The sequence below is a fragment of the Erpetoichthys calabaricus genome, chromosome 6 (genome assembly GCF_900747795.2).
Source record: "Erpetoichthys calabaricus chromosome 6, fErpCal1.3, whole genome shotgun sequence".
Classification (NCBI taxonomy): Eukaryota; Metazoa; Chordata; class Cladistia; order Polypteriformes; family Polypteridae; genus Erpetoichthys; species Erpetoichthys calabaricus.
The window spans coordinates 10979612-10998155 of NC_041399.2; the positions used below are offsets into that span (position 1 = coordinate 10979612).

The 18544-nt window shown below is 43.4% G+C and overlaps 1 protein-coding gene across 3 annotated transcripts in view; it reads left to right on the forward strand.

Moving 5' to 3' along the window:
• The first annotated feature begins 1721 nt into the window (after positions 1-1721).
• e2f5 (E2F transcription factor 5) overlaps positions 1722-18544 on the forward strand; it is a 63029-nt gene continuing 46206 nt past the window's right edge. Inside the window, exon 1 of one of the 3 annotated variants that reach the window (XM_051929287.1) lies at positions 1722-2056. In XM_051929287.1, the coding sequence (XP_051785247.1) occupies positions 1907-2056 (150 nt within the window). In that variant the 5' untranslated portion in view covers positions 1722-1906. The remainder of the gene's footprint in view (positions 2057-18544) is intronic. The other 2 variants (XM_051929286.1, XM_051929285.1) reach the window with 2 other exon arrangements.

An 18544-nucleotide genomic window follows, 5' to 3' on the forward strand; every position in this document is an offset into this window, starting at 1 on the left:
ATCAAATCAATATTTGGTGTGACCACCCTTTGCCTTCAAACCAGCATCAATTCTTCTAGGTACACTTGCACACAGTTTTTGAAGGAACTCAGCTGGTAGGTTGTTCCAAACATCTTGGAGAACTAACCACAGATCATCTGTGGATGTAGGCTTCCTCACATCCTTCTGTCTCTTCATGTAATCCCAGACACACTCGATGATGTTGAGATCAGAGCTCTGTGGGGGCCATACCATCACTTCCAGGACTTCTTGTTCTTCTTTACGCTGAAGATAGTTCTTAATGACCTTGGCTGTATGTTTGGGGTCGTTGTCCTGCTACAGAATAAATTTGGGGCCAATCATATGCCTCCCTGATGGTATTGCATGATGGATAAGTATCTGCCTGTATTTCTCAGCTTTGAGAACACCATTAATCCTGACCAAATCTCCAACTCCATTTGCAGAAATGCAGCCCCAAACGTTCAAGGAACCTCCACCATGCTTCACTGTTGCCTGCAGACACTCATTATTGTACCGCTCTCCAGCCCTTCGACGAACAAACTGCCTTCTGCTACAGCCAAATATTTCAAATTTTGACTCCTCAGTCCAGAACACCTGCTGCCATTTTTCTGCACCCCAGTTCCTATGTTTTCGTGCATACTTGAGTCGCTTGGCCTTGTTTCCACGTCGGAGGTATGGATCTTTGGCTGCAACTCTTCCATGAAGACCACTTTTGGCCAGACTTCTCCGGACAGTAGATGGGTGTACCTGGGTCCCACTGGGTTTCTGCCAGTTCTGAGCTGATGGCACTGCTGGACATCTTCCGATTTCGAAGGGTAATAAACTTGATGTGTCTTTCATCTGCTGCACTGTTTCCTTGGCCAACCACTGCGTCTACGATCCTCAACGTTGCCCGTTTCTTTGTGCTTCTTCAAAAGAGCTTGAACAGCACATCTTGAAACCCCAGTCTACTTTGAAATCTTTGTCTGGTAGAGACCTTGCTGTTGCAGTAGAACTACCTTGTGTCTTGTTGCTGTGCTCAATCTCGCCATGACATGAAACTGTCTTCCACAACCTCACCTTGGTAGCAGAGTTTGGCTGTTCCTCACCCAGTTTTAAGCCTCCTACACAGCTGTTTTTGTTTCAGTTAATGACTGTGTTTCAACCTACGTGTGACATTGATGATCATCAGCACCTGTTTGGTAGAATTGGTTGATCAGACACCTGACTAGAATCCTACAAAATCCCAGACTTTGTGCAAGTGGACCTATAAGAATTGATGCTGGTTTGAAGGCAAAAGGTAGGAACACCAAATATTGATTTGATTTAGATTTTTCTTTTGTTCGCTCACTTTGCATTTTATAAATTGATAACAATAAACAATCATTATTTATATTTCTGAAAGCATTCTTTGTTTACAGCATTTTTTCACACCTGCCTAAAACGTTTGCACAGTACTGTATATATATATATATATATATATATATATATATGTATATATATATATATGTATATATATATATATGTGTGCTTTTAATTATTCCTATCTTTTACAATGCAGTTTTGCATCTTAATGATAACACCGAGCTTTGCGAACTCCACCTTCGTTTCTTCTCTCCAGATGGACGCGGCGCTTTGTCTCCGGCCGTTGGCTCAGCGAGTCCCCGCGGACAGCTTCTGGCGCACTGGGCGTTTTTTTTCTCGACTTCTGTTGCCAGGGTAACGTATCAGTGACGTCACTTCCTCCCATTTAAACGGCGCTCGTAGCTCCCTGCCGCCGTCCCTCGGCCCATGTTGATGTGGATGTGTTCAGTGGTGCTTTCGACTTAGAACTTGTCTCGTGATTTAGAAGCGGAGGGGGCCGTCGTCGGTGGCGGCGACGGCTTCTTCTGCGAGTCGAGTGTGAACGACAGCACAGTGGCGCGCGATGGCGGAATCCGTCAGCTCGAGTCAGCAGGGTTGTACCCCCAACACGCCCGGGGGTTACAGCCGCCATGAGAAGAGTTTGGGGCTTCTCACCAGCAAGTTCGTCTCGCTGCTGCAGGAGGCCAAAGACGGCATCCTCGACATCAAGCAGGTGAGTGTGCTCGAATCGTCCGTTGCTAACGTGGTGTCTTTCGTGAGCTTTTCGTTGTTCAAAGTTTTCGCGTGTCGCGGGCTCGTGTAAGCGCGAATGTGCCGTGCGTGCGAGTGCACGTGGTACTACTGTACGCGCGCGCTCCCGCTGGGCACACGGTAGAGGTGGCACTTGCTTTTCTGAGCACCTGCTGAAAAATATTGTCCCAGCAATTCGTGTCCAATGTTTTTTTTTTTTTTCTCTGTTGTGCTATTTTATGTCGGACATATACTGTGTGATTTATAGAAACCGCAGTCAAGCGATAGAGTTGTCAGTCCTGTGTGTGCGTTCGGAACATGGATGTTCAGACTACACGTGTGCATGGCCTCAACAGACTGTTTTACACATTACGAAAAAAAAAACTTCTCCACAGCCTTCCCTGCCTATTACTACTCTTGAAATTCCAAAGAAAAGAATAAGGTGGTACCAAATCTGTGACTGGTTGGGAGGGCGCAGACAACATGGTCTGTGGATTTTACAGATAGAATTAAAGGTATGAAATCTATGTGTTTATTTTTGGGGTATCCAGTAAATGGCAGAGTGGTGGCTCTGAGGCCAGGGATTTGCACTGGCAATCAGAAGGTTGCTGGTTCGAATCTCGTAAACGCCAAAAGTGACAGTACTTCGTTGGGCCTTGCCTGCATTTGCTCTGTCCTGGATATCGGATAGATACTTTATTAATCCTAAGGGGAAATTCATACTCCAGCAGCAGCATGCTGATTAAGAACAATATTAAATTAAAGAGTGATAACAATGCAGGTATACAGACAGACAGTACCTTTGTATAATTTTAATGTTTACACCCCCCGGGTGGAATTGAAGAGTCGCATAGTCTGTGGGAGGAACGATCTCCTCAGTGTGTCAGTGGAGCAGGACAGTGACAGCAGTCTGTCGCTGAAGCTGCTCCTCTGTCTGTCTGGAGATGATCCTGTTCAGTGGATGCAGTGGATTCTCCATGATTGACAAGAGTCTGCTCAGCGCCCATCGCTCTGCCACGGATGTCAAACTGTCCAGCTCCGTGCCTACAATAGAGCCTGCCTTCCTCACCAGTTTGTCCAGGCGTGAGGCGTCCCCTCTTCTTTATGCTGCCTCCCCAGCACACTACCGCGTAGAAGGGGGCGCTCGCCACAACTGTCTGATAGAACATCTGCAGCATCTTATTGCAGATGTTGAAGGACGCCAGCCTCCTAACTGAAGTATAGTCGGCTCTGTCCTTTCTTACACAGAGAATCAGTATTGTCAGTCCAGTCCAATTTATCATCCAGCTGCACTCCCAGGTATTTATAGGTCTGTACCCTCTGCACACAGTCACCTCTGATGATCACGGGTTCCATGAGGGGCCTGGGCCTCCTAAAATCCACCACCAGCTCCTTGGTTTTGCTGGTGTTCAGTTGTAGGTGGTTTGAGTTGCACCATTTAACAAAGTCCTTGATTAAGTTCCTATACTTCTTCCTGCCCACTCCTGATGCAGCCCACGATAGCAGTGTCGTCAGCGAACTTTTGCACATGGCAGGACTCCGAACCTGTATTAGAATTCCGATGTATATAGGCTGAACAGGACCGGAGAAAGTACAGTCCCCTGCGGCGCTCCTGTGTTGCTGACCACAATGTCAGACCTGCAGTTCCCGAGATGCACATACTGAGGTTTGTCTGTAAGATAGTCCACGACCCATGCTACCAGGTATGAATCTACTCCCATCTCTGTCAGCTTGTCCCTAAGGAGCAGAGGTTGGATGGTGTTGAAGGCGCTAGAGAAGTCTAGAAACATAATTCTTACTGCACCACTACCTCTGTCCAAGTGGGAGAGGGATCGGTGTAGCATGTAGATGATGGCATCCTCCACTCCCACCTTCTCCTGGTATGCGAACTACAGAGGGTCAAGGGCGTGGCGGACCTGTGGCCTTAGGCGGTGAAGCAGCAGCTGCTTCATGGTCTTCATCACATGTGACGTCAGAGCGACAGGCCGGAAGTCGTTCAGCTCACTAGGACGTGATATCTTTGGGACTGGGGTGATGCAAGATGTTTTCCAAAGCCTCGGGACTCTCTCCTGTTCCAGGCTCAGGTTGAAGATGTGCTGTAGAGGACTCCCCAGCTCCAACGCGCAGGCCTTCAGCAGTCGTGGCGATTCTCCATCTCGACCCACTGCTTTGCTGGCACGAAGTCTCCTCAGCTCTCTGCTCACCTGCACTGCTGTAATTGTGGGTGGGGGGAAACTCTCTTCTATGCTGGTATCAGCAGAAGGATGGTTGGAGGGTGCAGTACTCTGAGGTGAGAGTGGGTTAGGGTGGTCAAACCTGTTAAAAAAAGTTGTTCATCTGGTTTGCTCTCTCCACATCTCTCTCGATGGTGGCACCCCGCTTTGAGCTGCAGCCAGTGATGATATTGATCTTCATCCCATCCCTTCATGCTGTTGTTCTGCAACTTCTGCTCCAGCTTTCTCCTGTACTGCTCCTTCGCTGCCCTGAGCTGGACTCAGAGTTCCTTCTGCATGCGCTTGATCATGTTAATCTGTATCCAGCCCTGCAAGTAGGCCCTCCAACCTGAAGGGAAAACCTAGGGGTTGGTGGCAGAATTGGCACTCCAGCCACTGCAAAAAATCTCACACATTCCATCTGTGATACTGAGGTGTCACCTGTTGCATGGCCACACTCAGGTCCCAAATCCTGAGTTGGTTTGTCATGTGATGGGTGTTATGAGCAATGTGCTGTATCAGCGTGTGCTCATAACCTCTCCTCTTTCCTAAGATGATACAGTGCCCTTGCCAAGTGCCAGAATGGTGCCTCTGAACTTTACATACCATTTCCAGGTAATGTACTGCTTGCATTTGCTGTAGTAGATGACATACTGTTTGTGGCTTTGCGGGCTTGGCACTTGTGATGGACTGCCAGCTCGTATATTGGATGACCCATCCCTGGCTAATGCAACTTGTCCACACCATTACATAGCCCTGCATTTAAATTTGTTGTCCCCCAATGACCACTTCCACATTATTGAAATTGCAGGGTGGTCTTCATTTCTGCTGTGGTTTTGCGGCTATTGGCAAAAGCACACCTGCCAGGGGTCCCGAGCGCTTGGCCTGGTATGTGCAACAGTAAGGATGTTAAGTGTGGCATTATCAGTTAGAGCAGCGTGGATATTGGTGCTACACTGTCACACGGTGGCAGGTGGACCTGCAGATGTACTATTCTGTTAAATGCCTTGTTTCACTGAAATGACACTGCAACACACAATTCCAGGTCCTGGTGTATGATTTGGGATTCTCCCTCCATTGCTGCTGTGCAACACCTATGATCTGCCTTGTCCTTTGCCTGCACACTTTTACTAACCATCCCGGCTTCACATAGCACTACTGGGGTTGGGTGACAACTTGATCCAACACACCTTTTTCAAGATTCATGAGCAGGAACCTCTGCTGGAGTCTGTGCACTCAGGCCAGTTCTCCTTAACAGATGGAGTGGTGGTGGAGCTGTCCAAACCCTATCCCGTGGGATCTCCGCCTCAAGGCTCTTCAGGGGTTCCTCTAAAAGAGCAAAGTATGTCCACTGCGATCTCTGTGATACTTGGCACTTTTTTTTCCAATCAGACGGTTGGTTTTCTTTTCATCCCACTGCTGACACCATTGTAACGCCAACACCAAGTCCCAGAATGGATCTTCGGAACTTTACGTCACTCTTTATGGTGGTTCGAGATTCCTAAATGGCCTGCTCACCGTTGCCACACTAGATAAAGTCCTCTTTGTAACTTTTCAGGCTTGCTGTTTTTATAGGCATCCCGGCCACTGGTGATCGAATGTCGGCTCACACTATGGGTTAGCAATCCCTGGGTGACTCACTTTGTCTGTGCTGTTACAGGTCTTTTGACATTGACCATTAAGTTGTATATGTGTTGTTTCGGTTTTTGAAATCGAGTAAAAATGAGCATGAAAACGGAAATACCCAATGTGCAATGTGCAGTCACTATGCTGCAACATACTGTAATACAATACTAGCTTCTGATCACTGCTCTTTGAAGTCAATTTCATTATGTCATATGACCCACTTGTTGAAGTAATTGTCATTTTTAATCCAGGTGTTTATTTCTTTTCATGTCGTTACATAGATTGATGATATAAAAGAGTTTTATTACCTTTGCCACATGTGGGTTCTTTTTGCTGTTACTGCTGCCACATGCACACTCACTCCACAATGTATTTAAGAAGATTTGATGTTGACAGACTGCTCACACTACACGACAGACAGCCAACTGGAATTTATATTTATTTGCTTAACAGACCCTTTTATCCAAAACAACTTACAAAGGAGGGCAACATAATCGAGTTAACCTCAGTCTGGGCGACTGTTTGTTAGTGGGTGTTGTCACAAACTCGAACAAGAGCCGTAGCAAGGTTTGGGGCAGCCACCCGTATATTGTGTATCCTGGCTGCAAAATTCAAATAACAAGTGATAGCACTGGTGTGCACAGATCAGTCCAAAACAGAACTGCCCTCCTGTGGAGAGGAGTGAGGTTTTATAGGGAGTCTTGGGGAAGTAACATCGTCCTCGGGGCAGGGACAGGAAGTAACATGTTCAGAGTGGAGGCACCAGAACCTGGCGGGATTTCCCAGGAAAGTTCTGCAGGGAATTCGGAAAGAAAGTTCGTGCACCCCGTCGCCTCCTGGCCGGATGAGTCGGTACTATTCTCTAAGCCCTTTAGCTGCCTCCTACTCACATGTGTGTGACAGTGTTAATAGGACAAGGTGACAAAATTGATCCTCACAAGTGATGAGCTCAAAACAAAATATAGTTGCAGTTCCCAGATTTATAAGCAGCTAATAAGTCAGACAGAAATACACCAAGCAAGAGTATTCAGATGCTTCTTAAGCACATTAAAGAAGTGAGTATTTTGAACGGTGATGGTCTGCTCGTTCCACCAGCCAGGAGCTGCACATGAGAAGAACTGGAGCTGAGATTTGCTACTATGCTGAGATAACATCACCAGGCACTATTCAGTAGTAGACCATAGTGGTCTTAGGAGCATAGGACCTCAAAAAGTGTCATCATATACAGGTGCAGACCCATTGACTTCTCCGTAGGTAAGCAACAAGGATCTGAACTTGAAAGGTATCACTACAGGAAGCCAGTGAAGTGCGTCTGACTCCACTTTCAGAGCACCAGACATGGTCCTGCATTTTGAATCGTCTGCACGCTCCCTACACCCCAGTATAGAGCAAATCTGCAAGACTGAGATAATATAGCAATGTGGTACCTGAAGGGCAGCTGGTCATATGTCATAACCCCAAGGTTGGGTCCTGACTTGGCAGGTGTAAGCAATAATGAACCAAGCAGAGAAGAGATGTGGTGCTGAACAAGCTGGAATAGCAAGAAGATCCATCGTTGCAAGGTTGAGCTGGAGATGGTGTTATTTCATCTAGGTTGCAATATAAGTGCAGATATTCTAGTCAACAGTGTTGTTGTCCTCTGGAGGGAATGACTGGTACAGCTGAGTGTCACGAGCATAGGACTGATTAGGAAAAAAAACATCAGACTGGATGATAGGGTCTGCTTAGAAAGTGTATAGCGAGAAGAAGAGAGGGCCCAGCACTGATCCTTGTGGCACCCTTAACATCTCTTCATGCCGGAACAACGTTAAGGTATGCCCAGATGGTAGGACTTGGACCATGTGCAGAGAGTCTCGGTGATACCAAAGTAAGAGAGGGTGGCATAGAGGAGAGCTTCTCGCAGGATAAGAGAATTGGCAGCTACATTTATGAAAATATGAATTGCAAAGTATGCATTTGAAATGCATGGTGTGTCACACTTTTGTTAAGGGAAAGGATAGCAGAGAACCACGGGAGATGCAGATTTGAGTACTCAAAATACTCGAATCATCCAACACAACATCCAACTTCAGACTGCATGTCTAAGCGAATAGTTAAAGAAAATGTAACATTACTGTCTGATTGGAAAGGCAAACATGCTGTGACAAAATAGCCGCAACATTCTAACACATTGCATATCCGTAGACTACAATGCTTATCTAATTGGTATTTGCTGCTGTTGTGTGTGTGATATAGTGATGCAAAAATTAAACTGGCAGAAAAATATCAGAGCAGATGGAGGCACTTCTGAAAGGTGTGAAGCCCAGTAGCTGCAGTGGTCTATATGTGAGTGTGTCTATATCCACTGTCGCTGAACTAAATGTGCAGATTAATCATTATGGATGTTTTTGGAAGAAGCTCTGTGGGTAAAGCCTTTGCAACCCATGATTTTGCTAATATTCACTACGTAGTTTAATGGGTTGTCCCCAGTCGTGTATTCTTGTTTTGAGAATCATGTCTGGCCATGTGAGACCACACAAGTCATTAGCTGTTCATTAGCTCCAGCCCAGCCCTGTTTGACTACTTGTGCTTCTGGTCACTTGTAAGCCTAATGGTATAAAAAAAAATGAGTACTGGATAAAGTAAGAAAAATCTAAACGATTGAAGGCAGTGTTTACCATGGGATGAAGAGGAATAAATCTTTGAAGACAGACTTATTTGCCTTGTACCACAAGGTGAAAAACTGGAACATGACAGCAGTGTCAGTATGCTATAACTGGGACATTACGAGTCAGCAGTTTCACATTCAGAACAGAAAGCAACCATACGGAAGAAGGTCATGGTTAGTTACAGGAATGCTCGGGCGGAAAAATAAAATAAAATAATGGAAATAAAGAAAACCTGAGGTTACAGCCTATTGAGGATAAGTATTTTATATGTAACTAGCTGTCCCCAACGGCTCCACCCGTGTAGTAGTGAAACAGGACAAACTTCAAAAATCAATTTAAAAAAAAAAAAAGTAGTACAGTAATCCCTCCCTTATCGCGGGAGATAGGTTCCAAGGCCGACCGCGATAACTGAATTTCTGCGAAGTAGGGACACCATATTTATTTATTTATTTAACGTGTATTTGGACGTTTTTAAACCCTCCCTGTATTGTTTACAACCCACCCTTTACTCTGTTAATAACGGGGACAACTGCTAAGCAATATGAAATTGGTAGATAAGTTTACACTTACTGTATAGCGAAGTACACGTAGCAGCTTGTAGACGGTCATGACGTCGTCGACCTTGTTGCAAAGATTCCTAAAGCAGATTCCATCCAGACTACTGCCTTATCACTTTCACTTGCAACTCGTTTTGCGCCCTGGTTAAAGGACACTGCGGCCGTAGATCATATTTGCTTTTCCTCCTTTTCAAATAAAAAGAACGGTGGACCCATTGAAGCTGTAATGGTGTCCTGCAGCGGTGTAGCTGTTCCCTTCCTTCAACATATCCAAAACTTTTACCTTTTCTGCAATCATTTGCATCTTCTGTTGGCGCTTAGACACAGCCCCTGAAGTAGTAGCACGTTTATGCTGAATGAGCAAGATGAGACTTCTGGTTAATGCAGCACTCCATCGCTGAGCCAATCAGCAGCACACATGAACCTAACTGCGTGCTCTGATTGGGTAGCTTCTCAGCCATCCGCCAATAGCATCTCTTGTGTGAAATCAACTGGGCAAACCAACTGAGGAAGCAAGTACCAGAAGTAAAAAGACCCATTGTCCGCAGAAACATGCGAAGCAGCGAAAAATCTGCATTATATATTTAGATATGCTTACATATCAAATCCGCAAAGTTGTGAATCCGCGAAAAGTGAACCGCGAAGTAGCAAGGGATTACTGTAGTTTGTATTGAGAAGAATTGATATTGATAGCTTTCGTAACCGAGGGCCTCTTGATATATAATATTTTTGGTTTTCCTATCCGGTGCGAGAATGTCAAGTCAAGTCAACTTTATTTTTAAAGCACTTTACATACAACAGCCGCTGACCAAAGTATCCGGTGCGAGAATGTAGCTGTGATCTCTTTGCAAAAAATGTAAAAAGTTGGCAAAGTATCTCTTGACAAGTGGAAGGTAGGTATGCTCCAATGTCGAACGTTTGCACAGTGTCCGATCGTGTTCAGCTCTGGTGGGGAAAAGCACGTGGCCGTGATATCTCTGCCAATGAGCAGGTACCCTCTAAAACACACGTAGCTGTGATCTCTCTCCCAAAAACTTCAAACGTTACTCCTTAACAATCTCTAGATCATAATGTCTATTGAACAAATGGGTATCGTTAGCTAAGTGGAGGCAAGGTCCACTCCAACACATGGCGAGAAGTGGAGTGACTCGAACGGAGGCTGGCACGTGAGTGAGGAGGGCCCCGCCCGGCTCTCTACCCCTGAGGTCCAGCCTCTCTCTTGGATTCGCGCGAATAAATTGGTGCTGCAACCAAACGATAATACTTAGCGTAATGAGAGAAGTCGCAAAATCAACCGGAATGCTCAAGCAAATTCTAGAAGAAAAAAAAACGATCTAAATCTGTTAAGTAGTTCTCTCATGAAAAACAGACGGACATTGAATTTTATATACGGTATATACTAGCTGATTACCCAGTGGCTTCGCTCACTGAGTGTAAGGGGGGGAAAAAACTAAAATGTAGTATTTATAAAATAAATTTGTTAATTACCAATGTTATTTTTGAACAAATAAAGAGCATTTACAATAACATAGAAATTATATAATTAAGTAGTAAAACATTTTGATAAAAGAATTTGATGAAGATATAAGAAGCGTATAAATTTATTAAACAGTCAAACATTAACATTTAAGAAGTAAAGATATGGGCAGAAGGTCCAAACAATTCCCAAGTCCAATACTTAACATGAAGAGGTCGGTACATCTTTTTAGATGTAAACCCTCCATCTTATTAAAAGAATTCATCACAAAAGCAACCTTTTAATGTTGCGGGGTTTTAGTGACCCGAATTCATCATAAGGGACAGTAAGTAGCCGTGCACCGCAATTTACCAAGAGAGTCCCGCTTCGATGGCGCCAATTACACTTACTCGCAAAGATTTCCACTGTCCCAGGAGCCGACTGGGGACTTGAAGTGTGACAAACAGTGCGAGAAGATGGGACGCTGCCCGAAACTGCGAAGCTGTTGACCCGGAGGAAAAGCCCGACGTTCCGCGCCTCCCAGTGTCCACTTTGTTCTTACGACCCCTCGCCGCTGAAGGCGATTTCATCTTCACATTGTTTACAGCTCGGCGCAGTTAAAAAGTAGAAAGATGCAAAGCTGTTTTTGTTCATCTCAAAAGTTACAATGTGGCAGTTTTCTCTGTGAGAACGCGCCTGGCGGCAGACGGGTCAGCGCTGGAGTCCAGAGAGGAGGGCTGGGAGAGGGCGACGCAGGGCGCACTTGCATGGGATAGATCGGTGTGTTTGTGTTTACCACTTTTATGTAATTTCCATATCGCGTGGTCATACATCCTTTCCGTTTCAAATGCGAAAGGAATTTTATTTATATAGATATATAGAGAGAGAGAGATGTCCATGTGGAAATGTATGAAATCTGTATAATTTTAAAAAAAGATATGGGAGTAACCCAAAGGTAATGAACTTTGTTTGCTTTTTGCAGTACTTCTCTTCCATTCTAAGCCAAAAAAAAAAAAGGCAAAACAATGCGCTTTGTAGTAAAGGGTCAGAATTGTAATTCATAAAGTCTCCAGAACCCTGACCAGTTTGCTTTGTCTCAATTTGAAAAGCCCTGAGGTTTCTTAAAAATAATGGAGCTAGATTATCTAAGCATCAGAATATTGAGGAATGGCGGTGTCTATTTTTTTTTTCCTACTTCTTTCCTACAGGTTGTCAACTTAAAACCTAAATAATAATTTAAAAAAAAAAAAAAAAAGCACTTCAGGGCTTTCATCATTCACATATCAGCTTTCATGTTTAGTGGATGGCTTTTGTGTACCACTGAATTGGTTTTCAGTTGCATGTAACGACGTTAAAGCAATTAGTAGGCTTTTTTATTTTCTATTTTTAAGCTGTCACGTCTGAAGTGCAAGACGTACATTTTATCCGTGTGTTCTTAAGTACTTATCTAGTTAATTATTACAAGGTTGTTGCCTTTCCTGGCAGCAGTGGGAGCCAGGCGAGAATGTGGGATTTAGTTCATATGCAATTTGGAAACAAGAGTTTCTGTGAACCAATGTTCTCCAGTCACTTTTCACATTTGCAATTTTAGTTTAGTTTTAGACACAATTTTTTATTTTGTCATTGAGCGTGTTCACATGTGCACACATAACCCAGTAAAGGCAGATTCCTGTTTTCTTAATACGTGTTTACGTGGACCAGTAATCTTCTAAAGTTTTCCTTTGTGAAAACTCTCCAACATCGTTAAACTGTGCAAAAACAAGTTAATAGTCATCACTGGCCAACATGAATCTGAAAATAAGCATGACGCACTTGATTGATTTCTTATGTTTTATTTTATAAGTATGTTCAGTCAAATTGACACTATTTATAGGCTTCTATTACTGGATTGCACTCTTCTGTTTGGCTGTTCAGTGGACCAGGTGTGTGCGTGTGTGCACTTCTTGCCTTACACCCAGTGCTGCTGGCATAATAACAATGCAAGTACTTCTGCTTCAATAAGTGTTGTGTTAGGTTACTTGTTACTTTAAAAAGTGGTCAGACTACGTAACGCACATTGCTTTTAACTAGATTGTGCTGCTGAACGTATCACTGTACGTTCAGCTCATCAACATACATTTACCAATTTCTGAAATATTGAGACAGAATATTTCAGCTAGGAGAAGGAATAATGTGATCACCCAAATATTTGCCTCTAAAAATTTATTTTGTGGACGATTGTACCCTTGGCTACTGAAAGCATATGCAAAGAAAATACGTACGCAGGCTGAGAGAGTGCAACAAAACACATGCAGACTACAGAATCCTTAACAGTAACCCGGTAAAGGGTTTACATGGCCACATAATGGGGTTATTCAATGATAAAATTAACTCTGTTAATCAGGTTTCCAATAACCCGGTTTTCAGTAACCAGAATAAGGGTTTGCCAGGTTGAAGTGATTTAAAGTGCATATAAACACACCTGTTATTTACTACAGTAGTGAATATTAGAGTAGTTGATTTGTAATTTCAAGCTGTGTCTCAATTGTAATTATTAAGTACTAGGGTGTTGTACCGTGTTAGTCATTATGAATGTAGTGAGAAGTCCAGCAAAAATGACACCTTTTATTGGCTAACTAAAAAGATTACAATATGCAAGCTTTCAGGGCAACTTAGGTCCCTTCTTCATGCAAGATGTAATGTGTTTATTAACCTTTTAACAAAGCTGAAGTGGACTGTGGTGCACACAGTATGAGTTTAAATTTAAGGTGGACAGTATACTTAATCTGGGTGGTGCCCTCTTTGATTAAGCAGAAACCATTCTTCCTGGTCCCTGGTGGCTAGAAAGAAAAAGCGTCATTTGTGACCTGGAGATTCTCTCTTCTCTTGGGTTGAAGAACATATTATTCAGTCCTGGGTCAGGACAGTTGTAATGGGTACAGGCTTTTATTTCAGGCACTTTCTCATTTGATGTCCATTCTTGTCAATTGAGATTGTTTCTTTTAGATGGTTTACACCAGATTTGTCTGCAGAGTCAAATTAATAAAACCGCAGCTGTTTTCTTTAAAGTTAAACAGATGCTTTTTGTTGCCCATGCCTTGGGTACCCAGAAGTCTTCTTCATTGTTTGAAGAAGTTTAGTATTTTTTTTTTCTTTCTGTACCGTTAACATCTATCCTCTTTTAAATAAACTGCTTAATTCATATTCAGCGTAGTGGGGACCAAGGGTCTTTTCTTGCAGCAGTGAGTACCCCTACACTCTAATGCCACATTCCAATTGAAATGGTAAGTCTAAATTTCTGAATTACTGCTCTGAACTTTCAACTGGAACTACCCCTTTAGCCTCTTTCTGTCTAATCCGAGTTTGTCCAACTTCAGATTATGACGTGAATCCAAAATGGCGACTTACACGTTCTCAAAAAATAAAAAATGTAAAAAGCGTTGCATATTAAATATTTTTATTAAATCTCATCTTTCTACTGTAAAAGATGCACAACACTAAAAGTCCAAAGTCAGAAGTGTACAAAGTATAATAATAACAATGATGATTAATAATACAAACAGCACACTGGACACTTGATATTGACGCGAGTGTCTCTTTCAAATTCCCAGAATCACTTTTGGTTTCACTGACCATTTCAGTTTTCGCATCATCGTCACTGCTGATGAGAGGCATTTCTTACAAGATGCCATTATGAGCCTAGGAGAGGATGCAGCTACGCCATAGCCCAGGTAGTGCTTGGGCCTGATATTTACGCAAGACACTCCTATACCGTTGCCGGTGTAATGCTGTTGGCAGATTTACAGCCGCAGTAATCCTTGGGTCTAATGTTTACACGAGATGCATCTATACCGGTACCGAGTGACACTTGGGACTAAAGCCTTTAGCACTTTGGAGCCCGAGTGATACTTAGGTCTAATGCTAAGGAGGTTAAAGTTAGCGCCTAATCATCCTTCTTCCCAGTAACCCTCGTGCCCCTCTGAAGCTGCCCCATGGTGCAGTACTACCGGGGCTGCTGGTATTTGTGGGCCATTTTAAGTAGCTCTTCTAGGTTATAGTATGTCCCATTACACAACCCTCCCAGCAATCTTGAGTCCTAGATTTCATTTACATAACCATAGGGAGTCGAAACCAGTCGGCAGCATGCTCCCATAAAATCAGTCACATAATGCCGTGACGTGTGACCAGCTCCGATAAAATCAAACGGGCTTAATTTTGTCTTTAGTCATAGGGTTGGGCTCTGTGTGCATTGAGAGCTGAAAACCAATGAGTGCTAATCTGGAAATACAAGTCCTAGAATGCAATGACAAGGCACAAGAAGCACAGGTGCTTTGGACCTCCCAAGCAGAAGAGAAGATTGTCTGTCTGATGTTTTACTTGTATAATGATAGAGAAAAAGGGAAGGGCAGAGATTATGGCTGATCTCACCATATTTGATAACCCTTCATACAGCACCAGCTGTACTTACTCTCTGTGATCATAAGAGAAAAGAGTAGGGCTTTTCCTGATGTCCTGACTAAATTGCCCTCCATTACCTGGTCATCCTCTCCTTATCCCTTATTGGCTGTTTCTCTCAACACTTCACCATCTAATTGCTAGCATACTGGTGCAAAATGGCTGCTGTGACATCATCCATGTGGGTGCTACACATTGGTAGTAGTTGAAGTGGTTCCCTACTGTCTCTGTGAAGCTCTTTAAGTAGTTTAGAAAAGCACTATATACAGTGCATCCGGAAAGTATTCGCAGCGCATCACTTTTTCCACATTTTGTTATGTTACAGCCTTATTCCAAAATGGATTAAATTCATTTTTTTCCTCAGAATTCTACACATAACACCCCATAATGACAATGTGAAAAAGGTTTACTTGAGATTTTTTGCAAATTTATTAAAAATAAAAAAACAGAGAAAAATACTCCGTTATTTCACCGAGTAGTAATTTGTTTGTTTGCGCTAATGCAATCTTTACTATCTTTTTTTTTTTTTTTTTTTTGAGACTTTTGAATTTTCCTACTTCCATTATCTCTAACCTGCTCTGCATGTGTATCGTGGCAACGTTTTTGAATTCTTTACGACGTTCTACTTTGTCATCTACTGTCTTTTTCCGGACCCGGGTGTGATTAAATCTCTTGGCACAAAGTCTTGTCTCATGGGACATGAAAGTGTCTTTCTGAGAAAGTCAGGTCTCGTCCCACGATTTTTTTGTATGATAGATAACTTAAAACTCATTTGTTCAGTAAGGCATTGAACTAACCCTAACATTCTGACCCATCCTTCAGTTTACCTCTCTGTTCAGACGGTCAGGTTAATTTGTGTGTTGTGTTCTATCACAAATGGCTATTTAAGGGTTTCTTTAGTTTTTTTCCTCTGTTTTATTGTCGTTTGTTCTACAGGGTGAGCCAAAAAGTACCACATTTCAAATGTTTATTCTACCAAAACGGTACAAGATAAAATAAATTTCTTTACGACACAAGAAAAGGTATACAAAGCAGATTTTTTGCTTTGTTTTAAAAATGATTCGTCAAGGTGGTAGCCATCATTAGCGATACACTCTTCAAGATGATTTCTGAACGCTCACATGACTGGTTTGCCCATTTCAAGGGGAACAGCAGCGATTTCGTGGCGAATAGCGTCCTTGAGGGCCTCAAGGTTTTGAGGTCAGCGTGTGTATATCTTCGACCTGAGGAGAAATCGCACGGAGTGAGATCAGGTGAACGTGAAGGCCACCCGACATCGCCACGCAGGGATATCAGCTTCCCTTAAACATCTCCTGCAAAGCTTACATGGATCTCCACGCCGCATGAGCTGTTGCTCCATCCTGTTGAAACCAGGCATCCACCACATCCATTTCTTCCAGGTGGTGTAAAGGACACATGATACTTCAGCAGGGCTTGAATCGCAGCATTTGCGTGACTTTTATTTTGATAAGTTATTGAGTTATTGCATAATTAATTGCGCAGTTTGCCGGGAATAGAAAAGGAAAATGGCGACATATGAAGTTAACAAACAAGCACCTCGCTGAAAAGTGAACAAGGTATTAATTTCTCTGTTATATGTAAAACAAATGTTACGAATGTTTATGTTAAGTTATTTATATGCCTTTTATTTGTACTTTGCCTTCTATAGCTCTTACGATGTGTTTATGAAACAAGGTTACGGAAGCGAAAATAAACATTCATAAACCATCAGTCTGAGTGTTGACCATCATTCAGCCGGGGTCGCTACAGGTGGGGCCGCAAAAAGATCTCTAGCATTTCAATGTAAGATTCTGAAGTGACGGTGACCGTTTGCTCCCCCACCTCAAACAAGTAAGGACCTTCACTGCCTAATTCTGCAACGGTGCACCAAACTGTGACACGCTCACTGTTCAGGGGTCTTTGAAGATCACCAGGGTTGGTTTCAGCCCAATAGCGAAAGCTTTGTTTATTACGCAATTATTCAAATGGAAATGTGCCTCATCGCCGCACATGATGATGGCATCTCGATCAATGGTTTGCAGAATGCTCGCGCATAGCTCTCTACGGCTCTCCCAATCTCTCTCTCTCAGTGAGTTCCTGCACTACCATCATTTTGTATGAATGACAATTAAGGTCCTCATGCAAAATCCTCCTCAAAGACGTGTTGGAGATGCCTATGGCAGAAGCGCTGAACGTCTAGGAGACTGCAGAATTGATGTTTTCAGGCGTTCGTACAGTCCGAGGACAGGCTGGAGATTTTCTGTTCAGTGTTGTACCCATCTGTCTAAATTTAGCCACCCACTGAAGAATTGTTTTCTGATTTGGGATGTCACCGTTAGTAGGGATGCTGAAGTGCGTTTGGAAGGCGTGTTGTGTAGTGATGATGGGTTTGTTATTTTTGAAGAACGCTTCGACAGTGAAAGCACGGTGCGCACTGGACCAAGGCATGTTGCCGAGTGAAAACTACAAGGGATCGCCTATCAAAAGGACCCTCATCCCAACCCACTCGGTTGCCTCTACCTTGAGAAATGTGGTACTTCATGTTGGCTCACCCTGTATTTAGTGCTTTGTATATCCTGTATTTATCTGTTCTTGGTCGTCTTCAAGGATATTATTTGTATCCAGTGTTACATGTACTCTTCTGTGCTTTCTGAGTCTCTGGGAAGCGCCTTGAAAACGGGAAAGGTGCTATACAGGTGCATCTCAATAAATTACAGTATCATCAGAGTTCATTTATTTCAGTAATTCAACAAAGAGTGAAACTCGTATATCGATTCATTACACACAGAGCGATGTATTTCAAGCGTTTATTTCTTTTCATTTTGCAAAATTCAGAGACTTTTGAACTCAAAATTCAGTATCCCAGAAAATTAAATATTACATAAAAAGATTTTTAATACAAAAATGTTGGCCCACTGAAAAAGTCTGTCCATGTTCGCACTCAATACTTGGTTGGGGCTCCTTCTGCATGAATGACTGCATCAGTGCAGCGTGGGATGGAGGCAATCGGCCTGAGGTGTTATGGAAGCCCAGGATGCTTTGATTGCGGCCTTCAGCTCGTCTGCATTGTTGGGTCTGGTGACTGTCATCTTCTTCTTGACAAAGGTCGGGCGAGTTTGCTGGCCAATCAAGCACAGTGATACACACCATGGTCATTAAACCAGGTATTGGTGCTTTTGGCAGGTGTGGGTGGGTGCCAAGTCCTGCTGGAAAATGAAATCACCATCTCCATGAAGTTTGTCAGTAGAGAGAAGCAAAAAGACTAAAAGGACTATCTATGCAAAAGGACGAAGGTCCAAGTCTTTAGAGTCCTGGTTATCCAGTGACCTGAGACGAAGACTGGACTCCTTCAGTACTGTGTCTCCAGAAAATCCTTGGGTACCGTTGGTTTGACTTTGTGTTGCTCATGGAGTTCCGAATGAAGCACATTACCTGCATTGAGAAAGAGCGTCAGTTACGGCACTACGGCCACATGGCGCGTTTCCCGGAGGGTGATCCAGCTCATAAGATCCTCATTTCTGGGGACCCGAGTGGCTG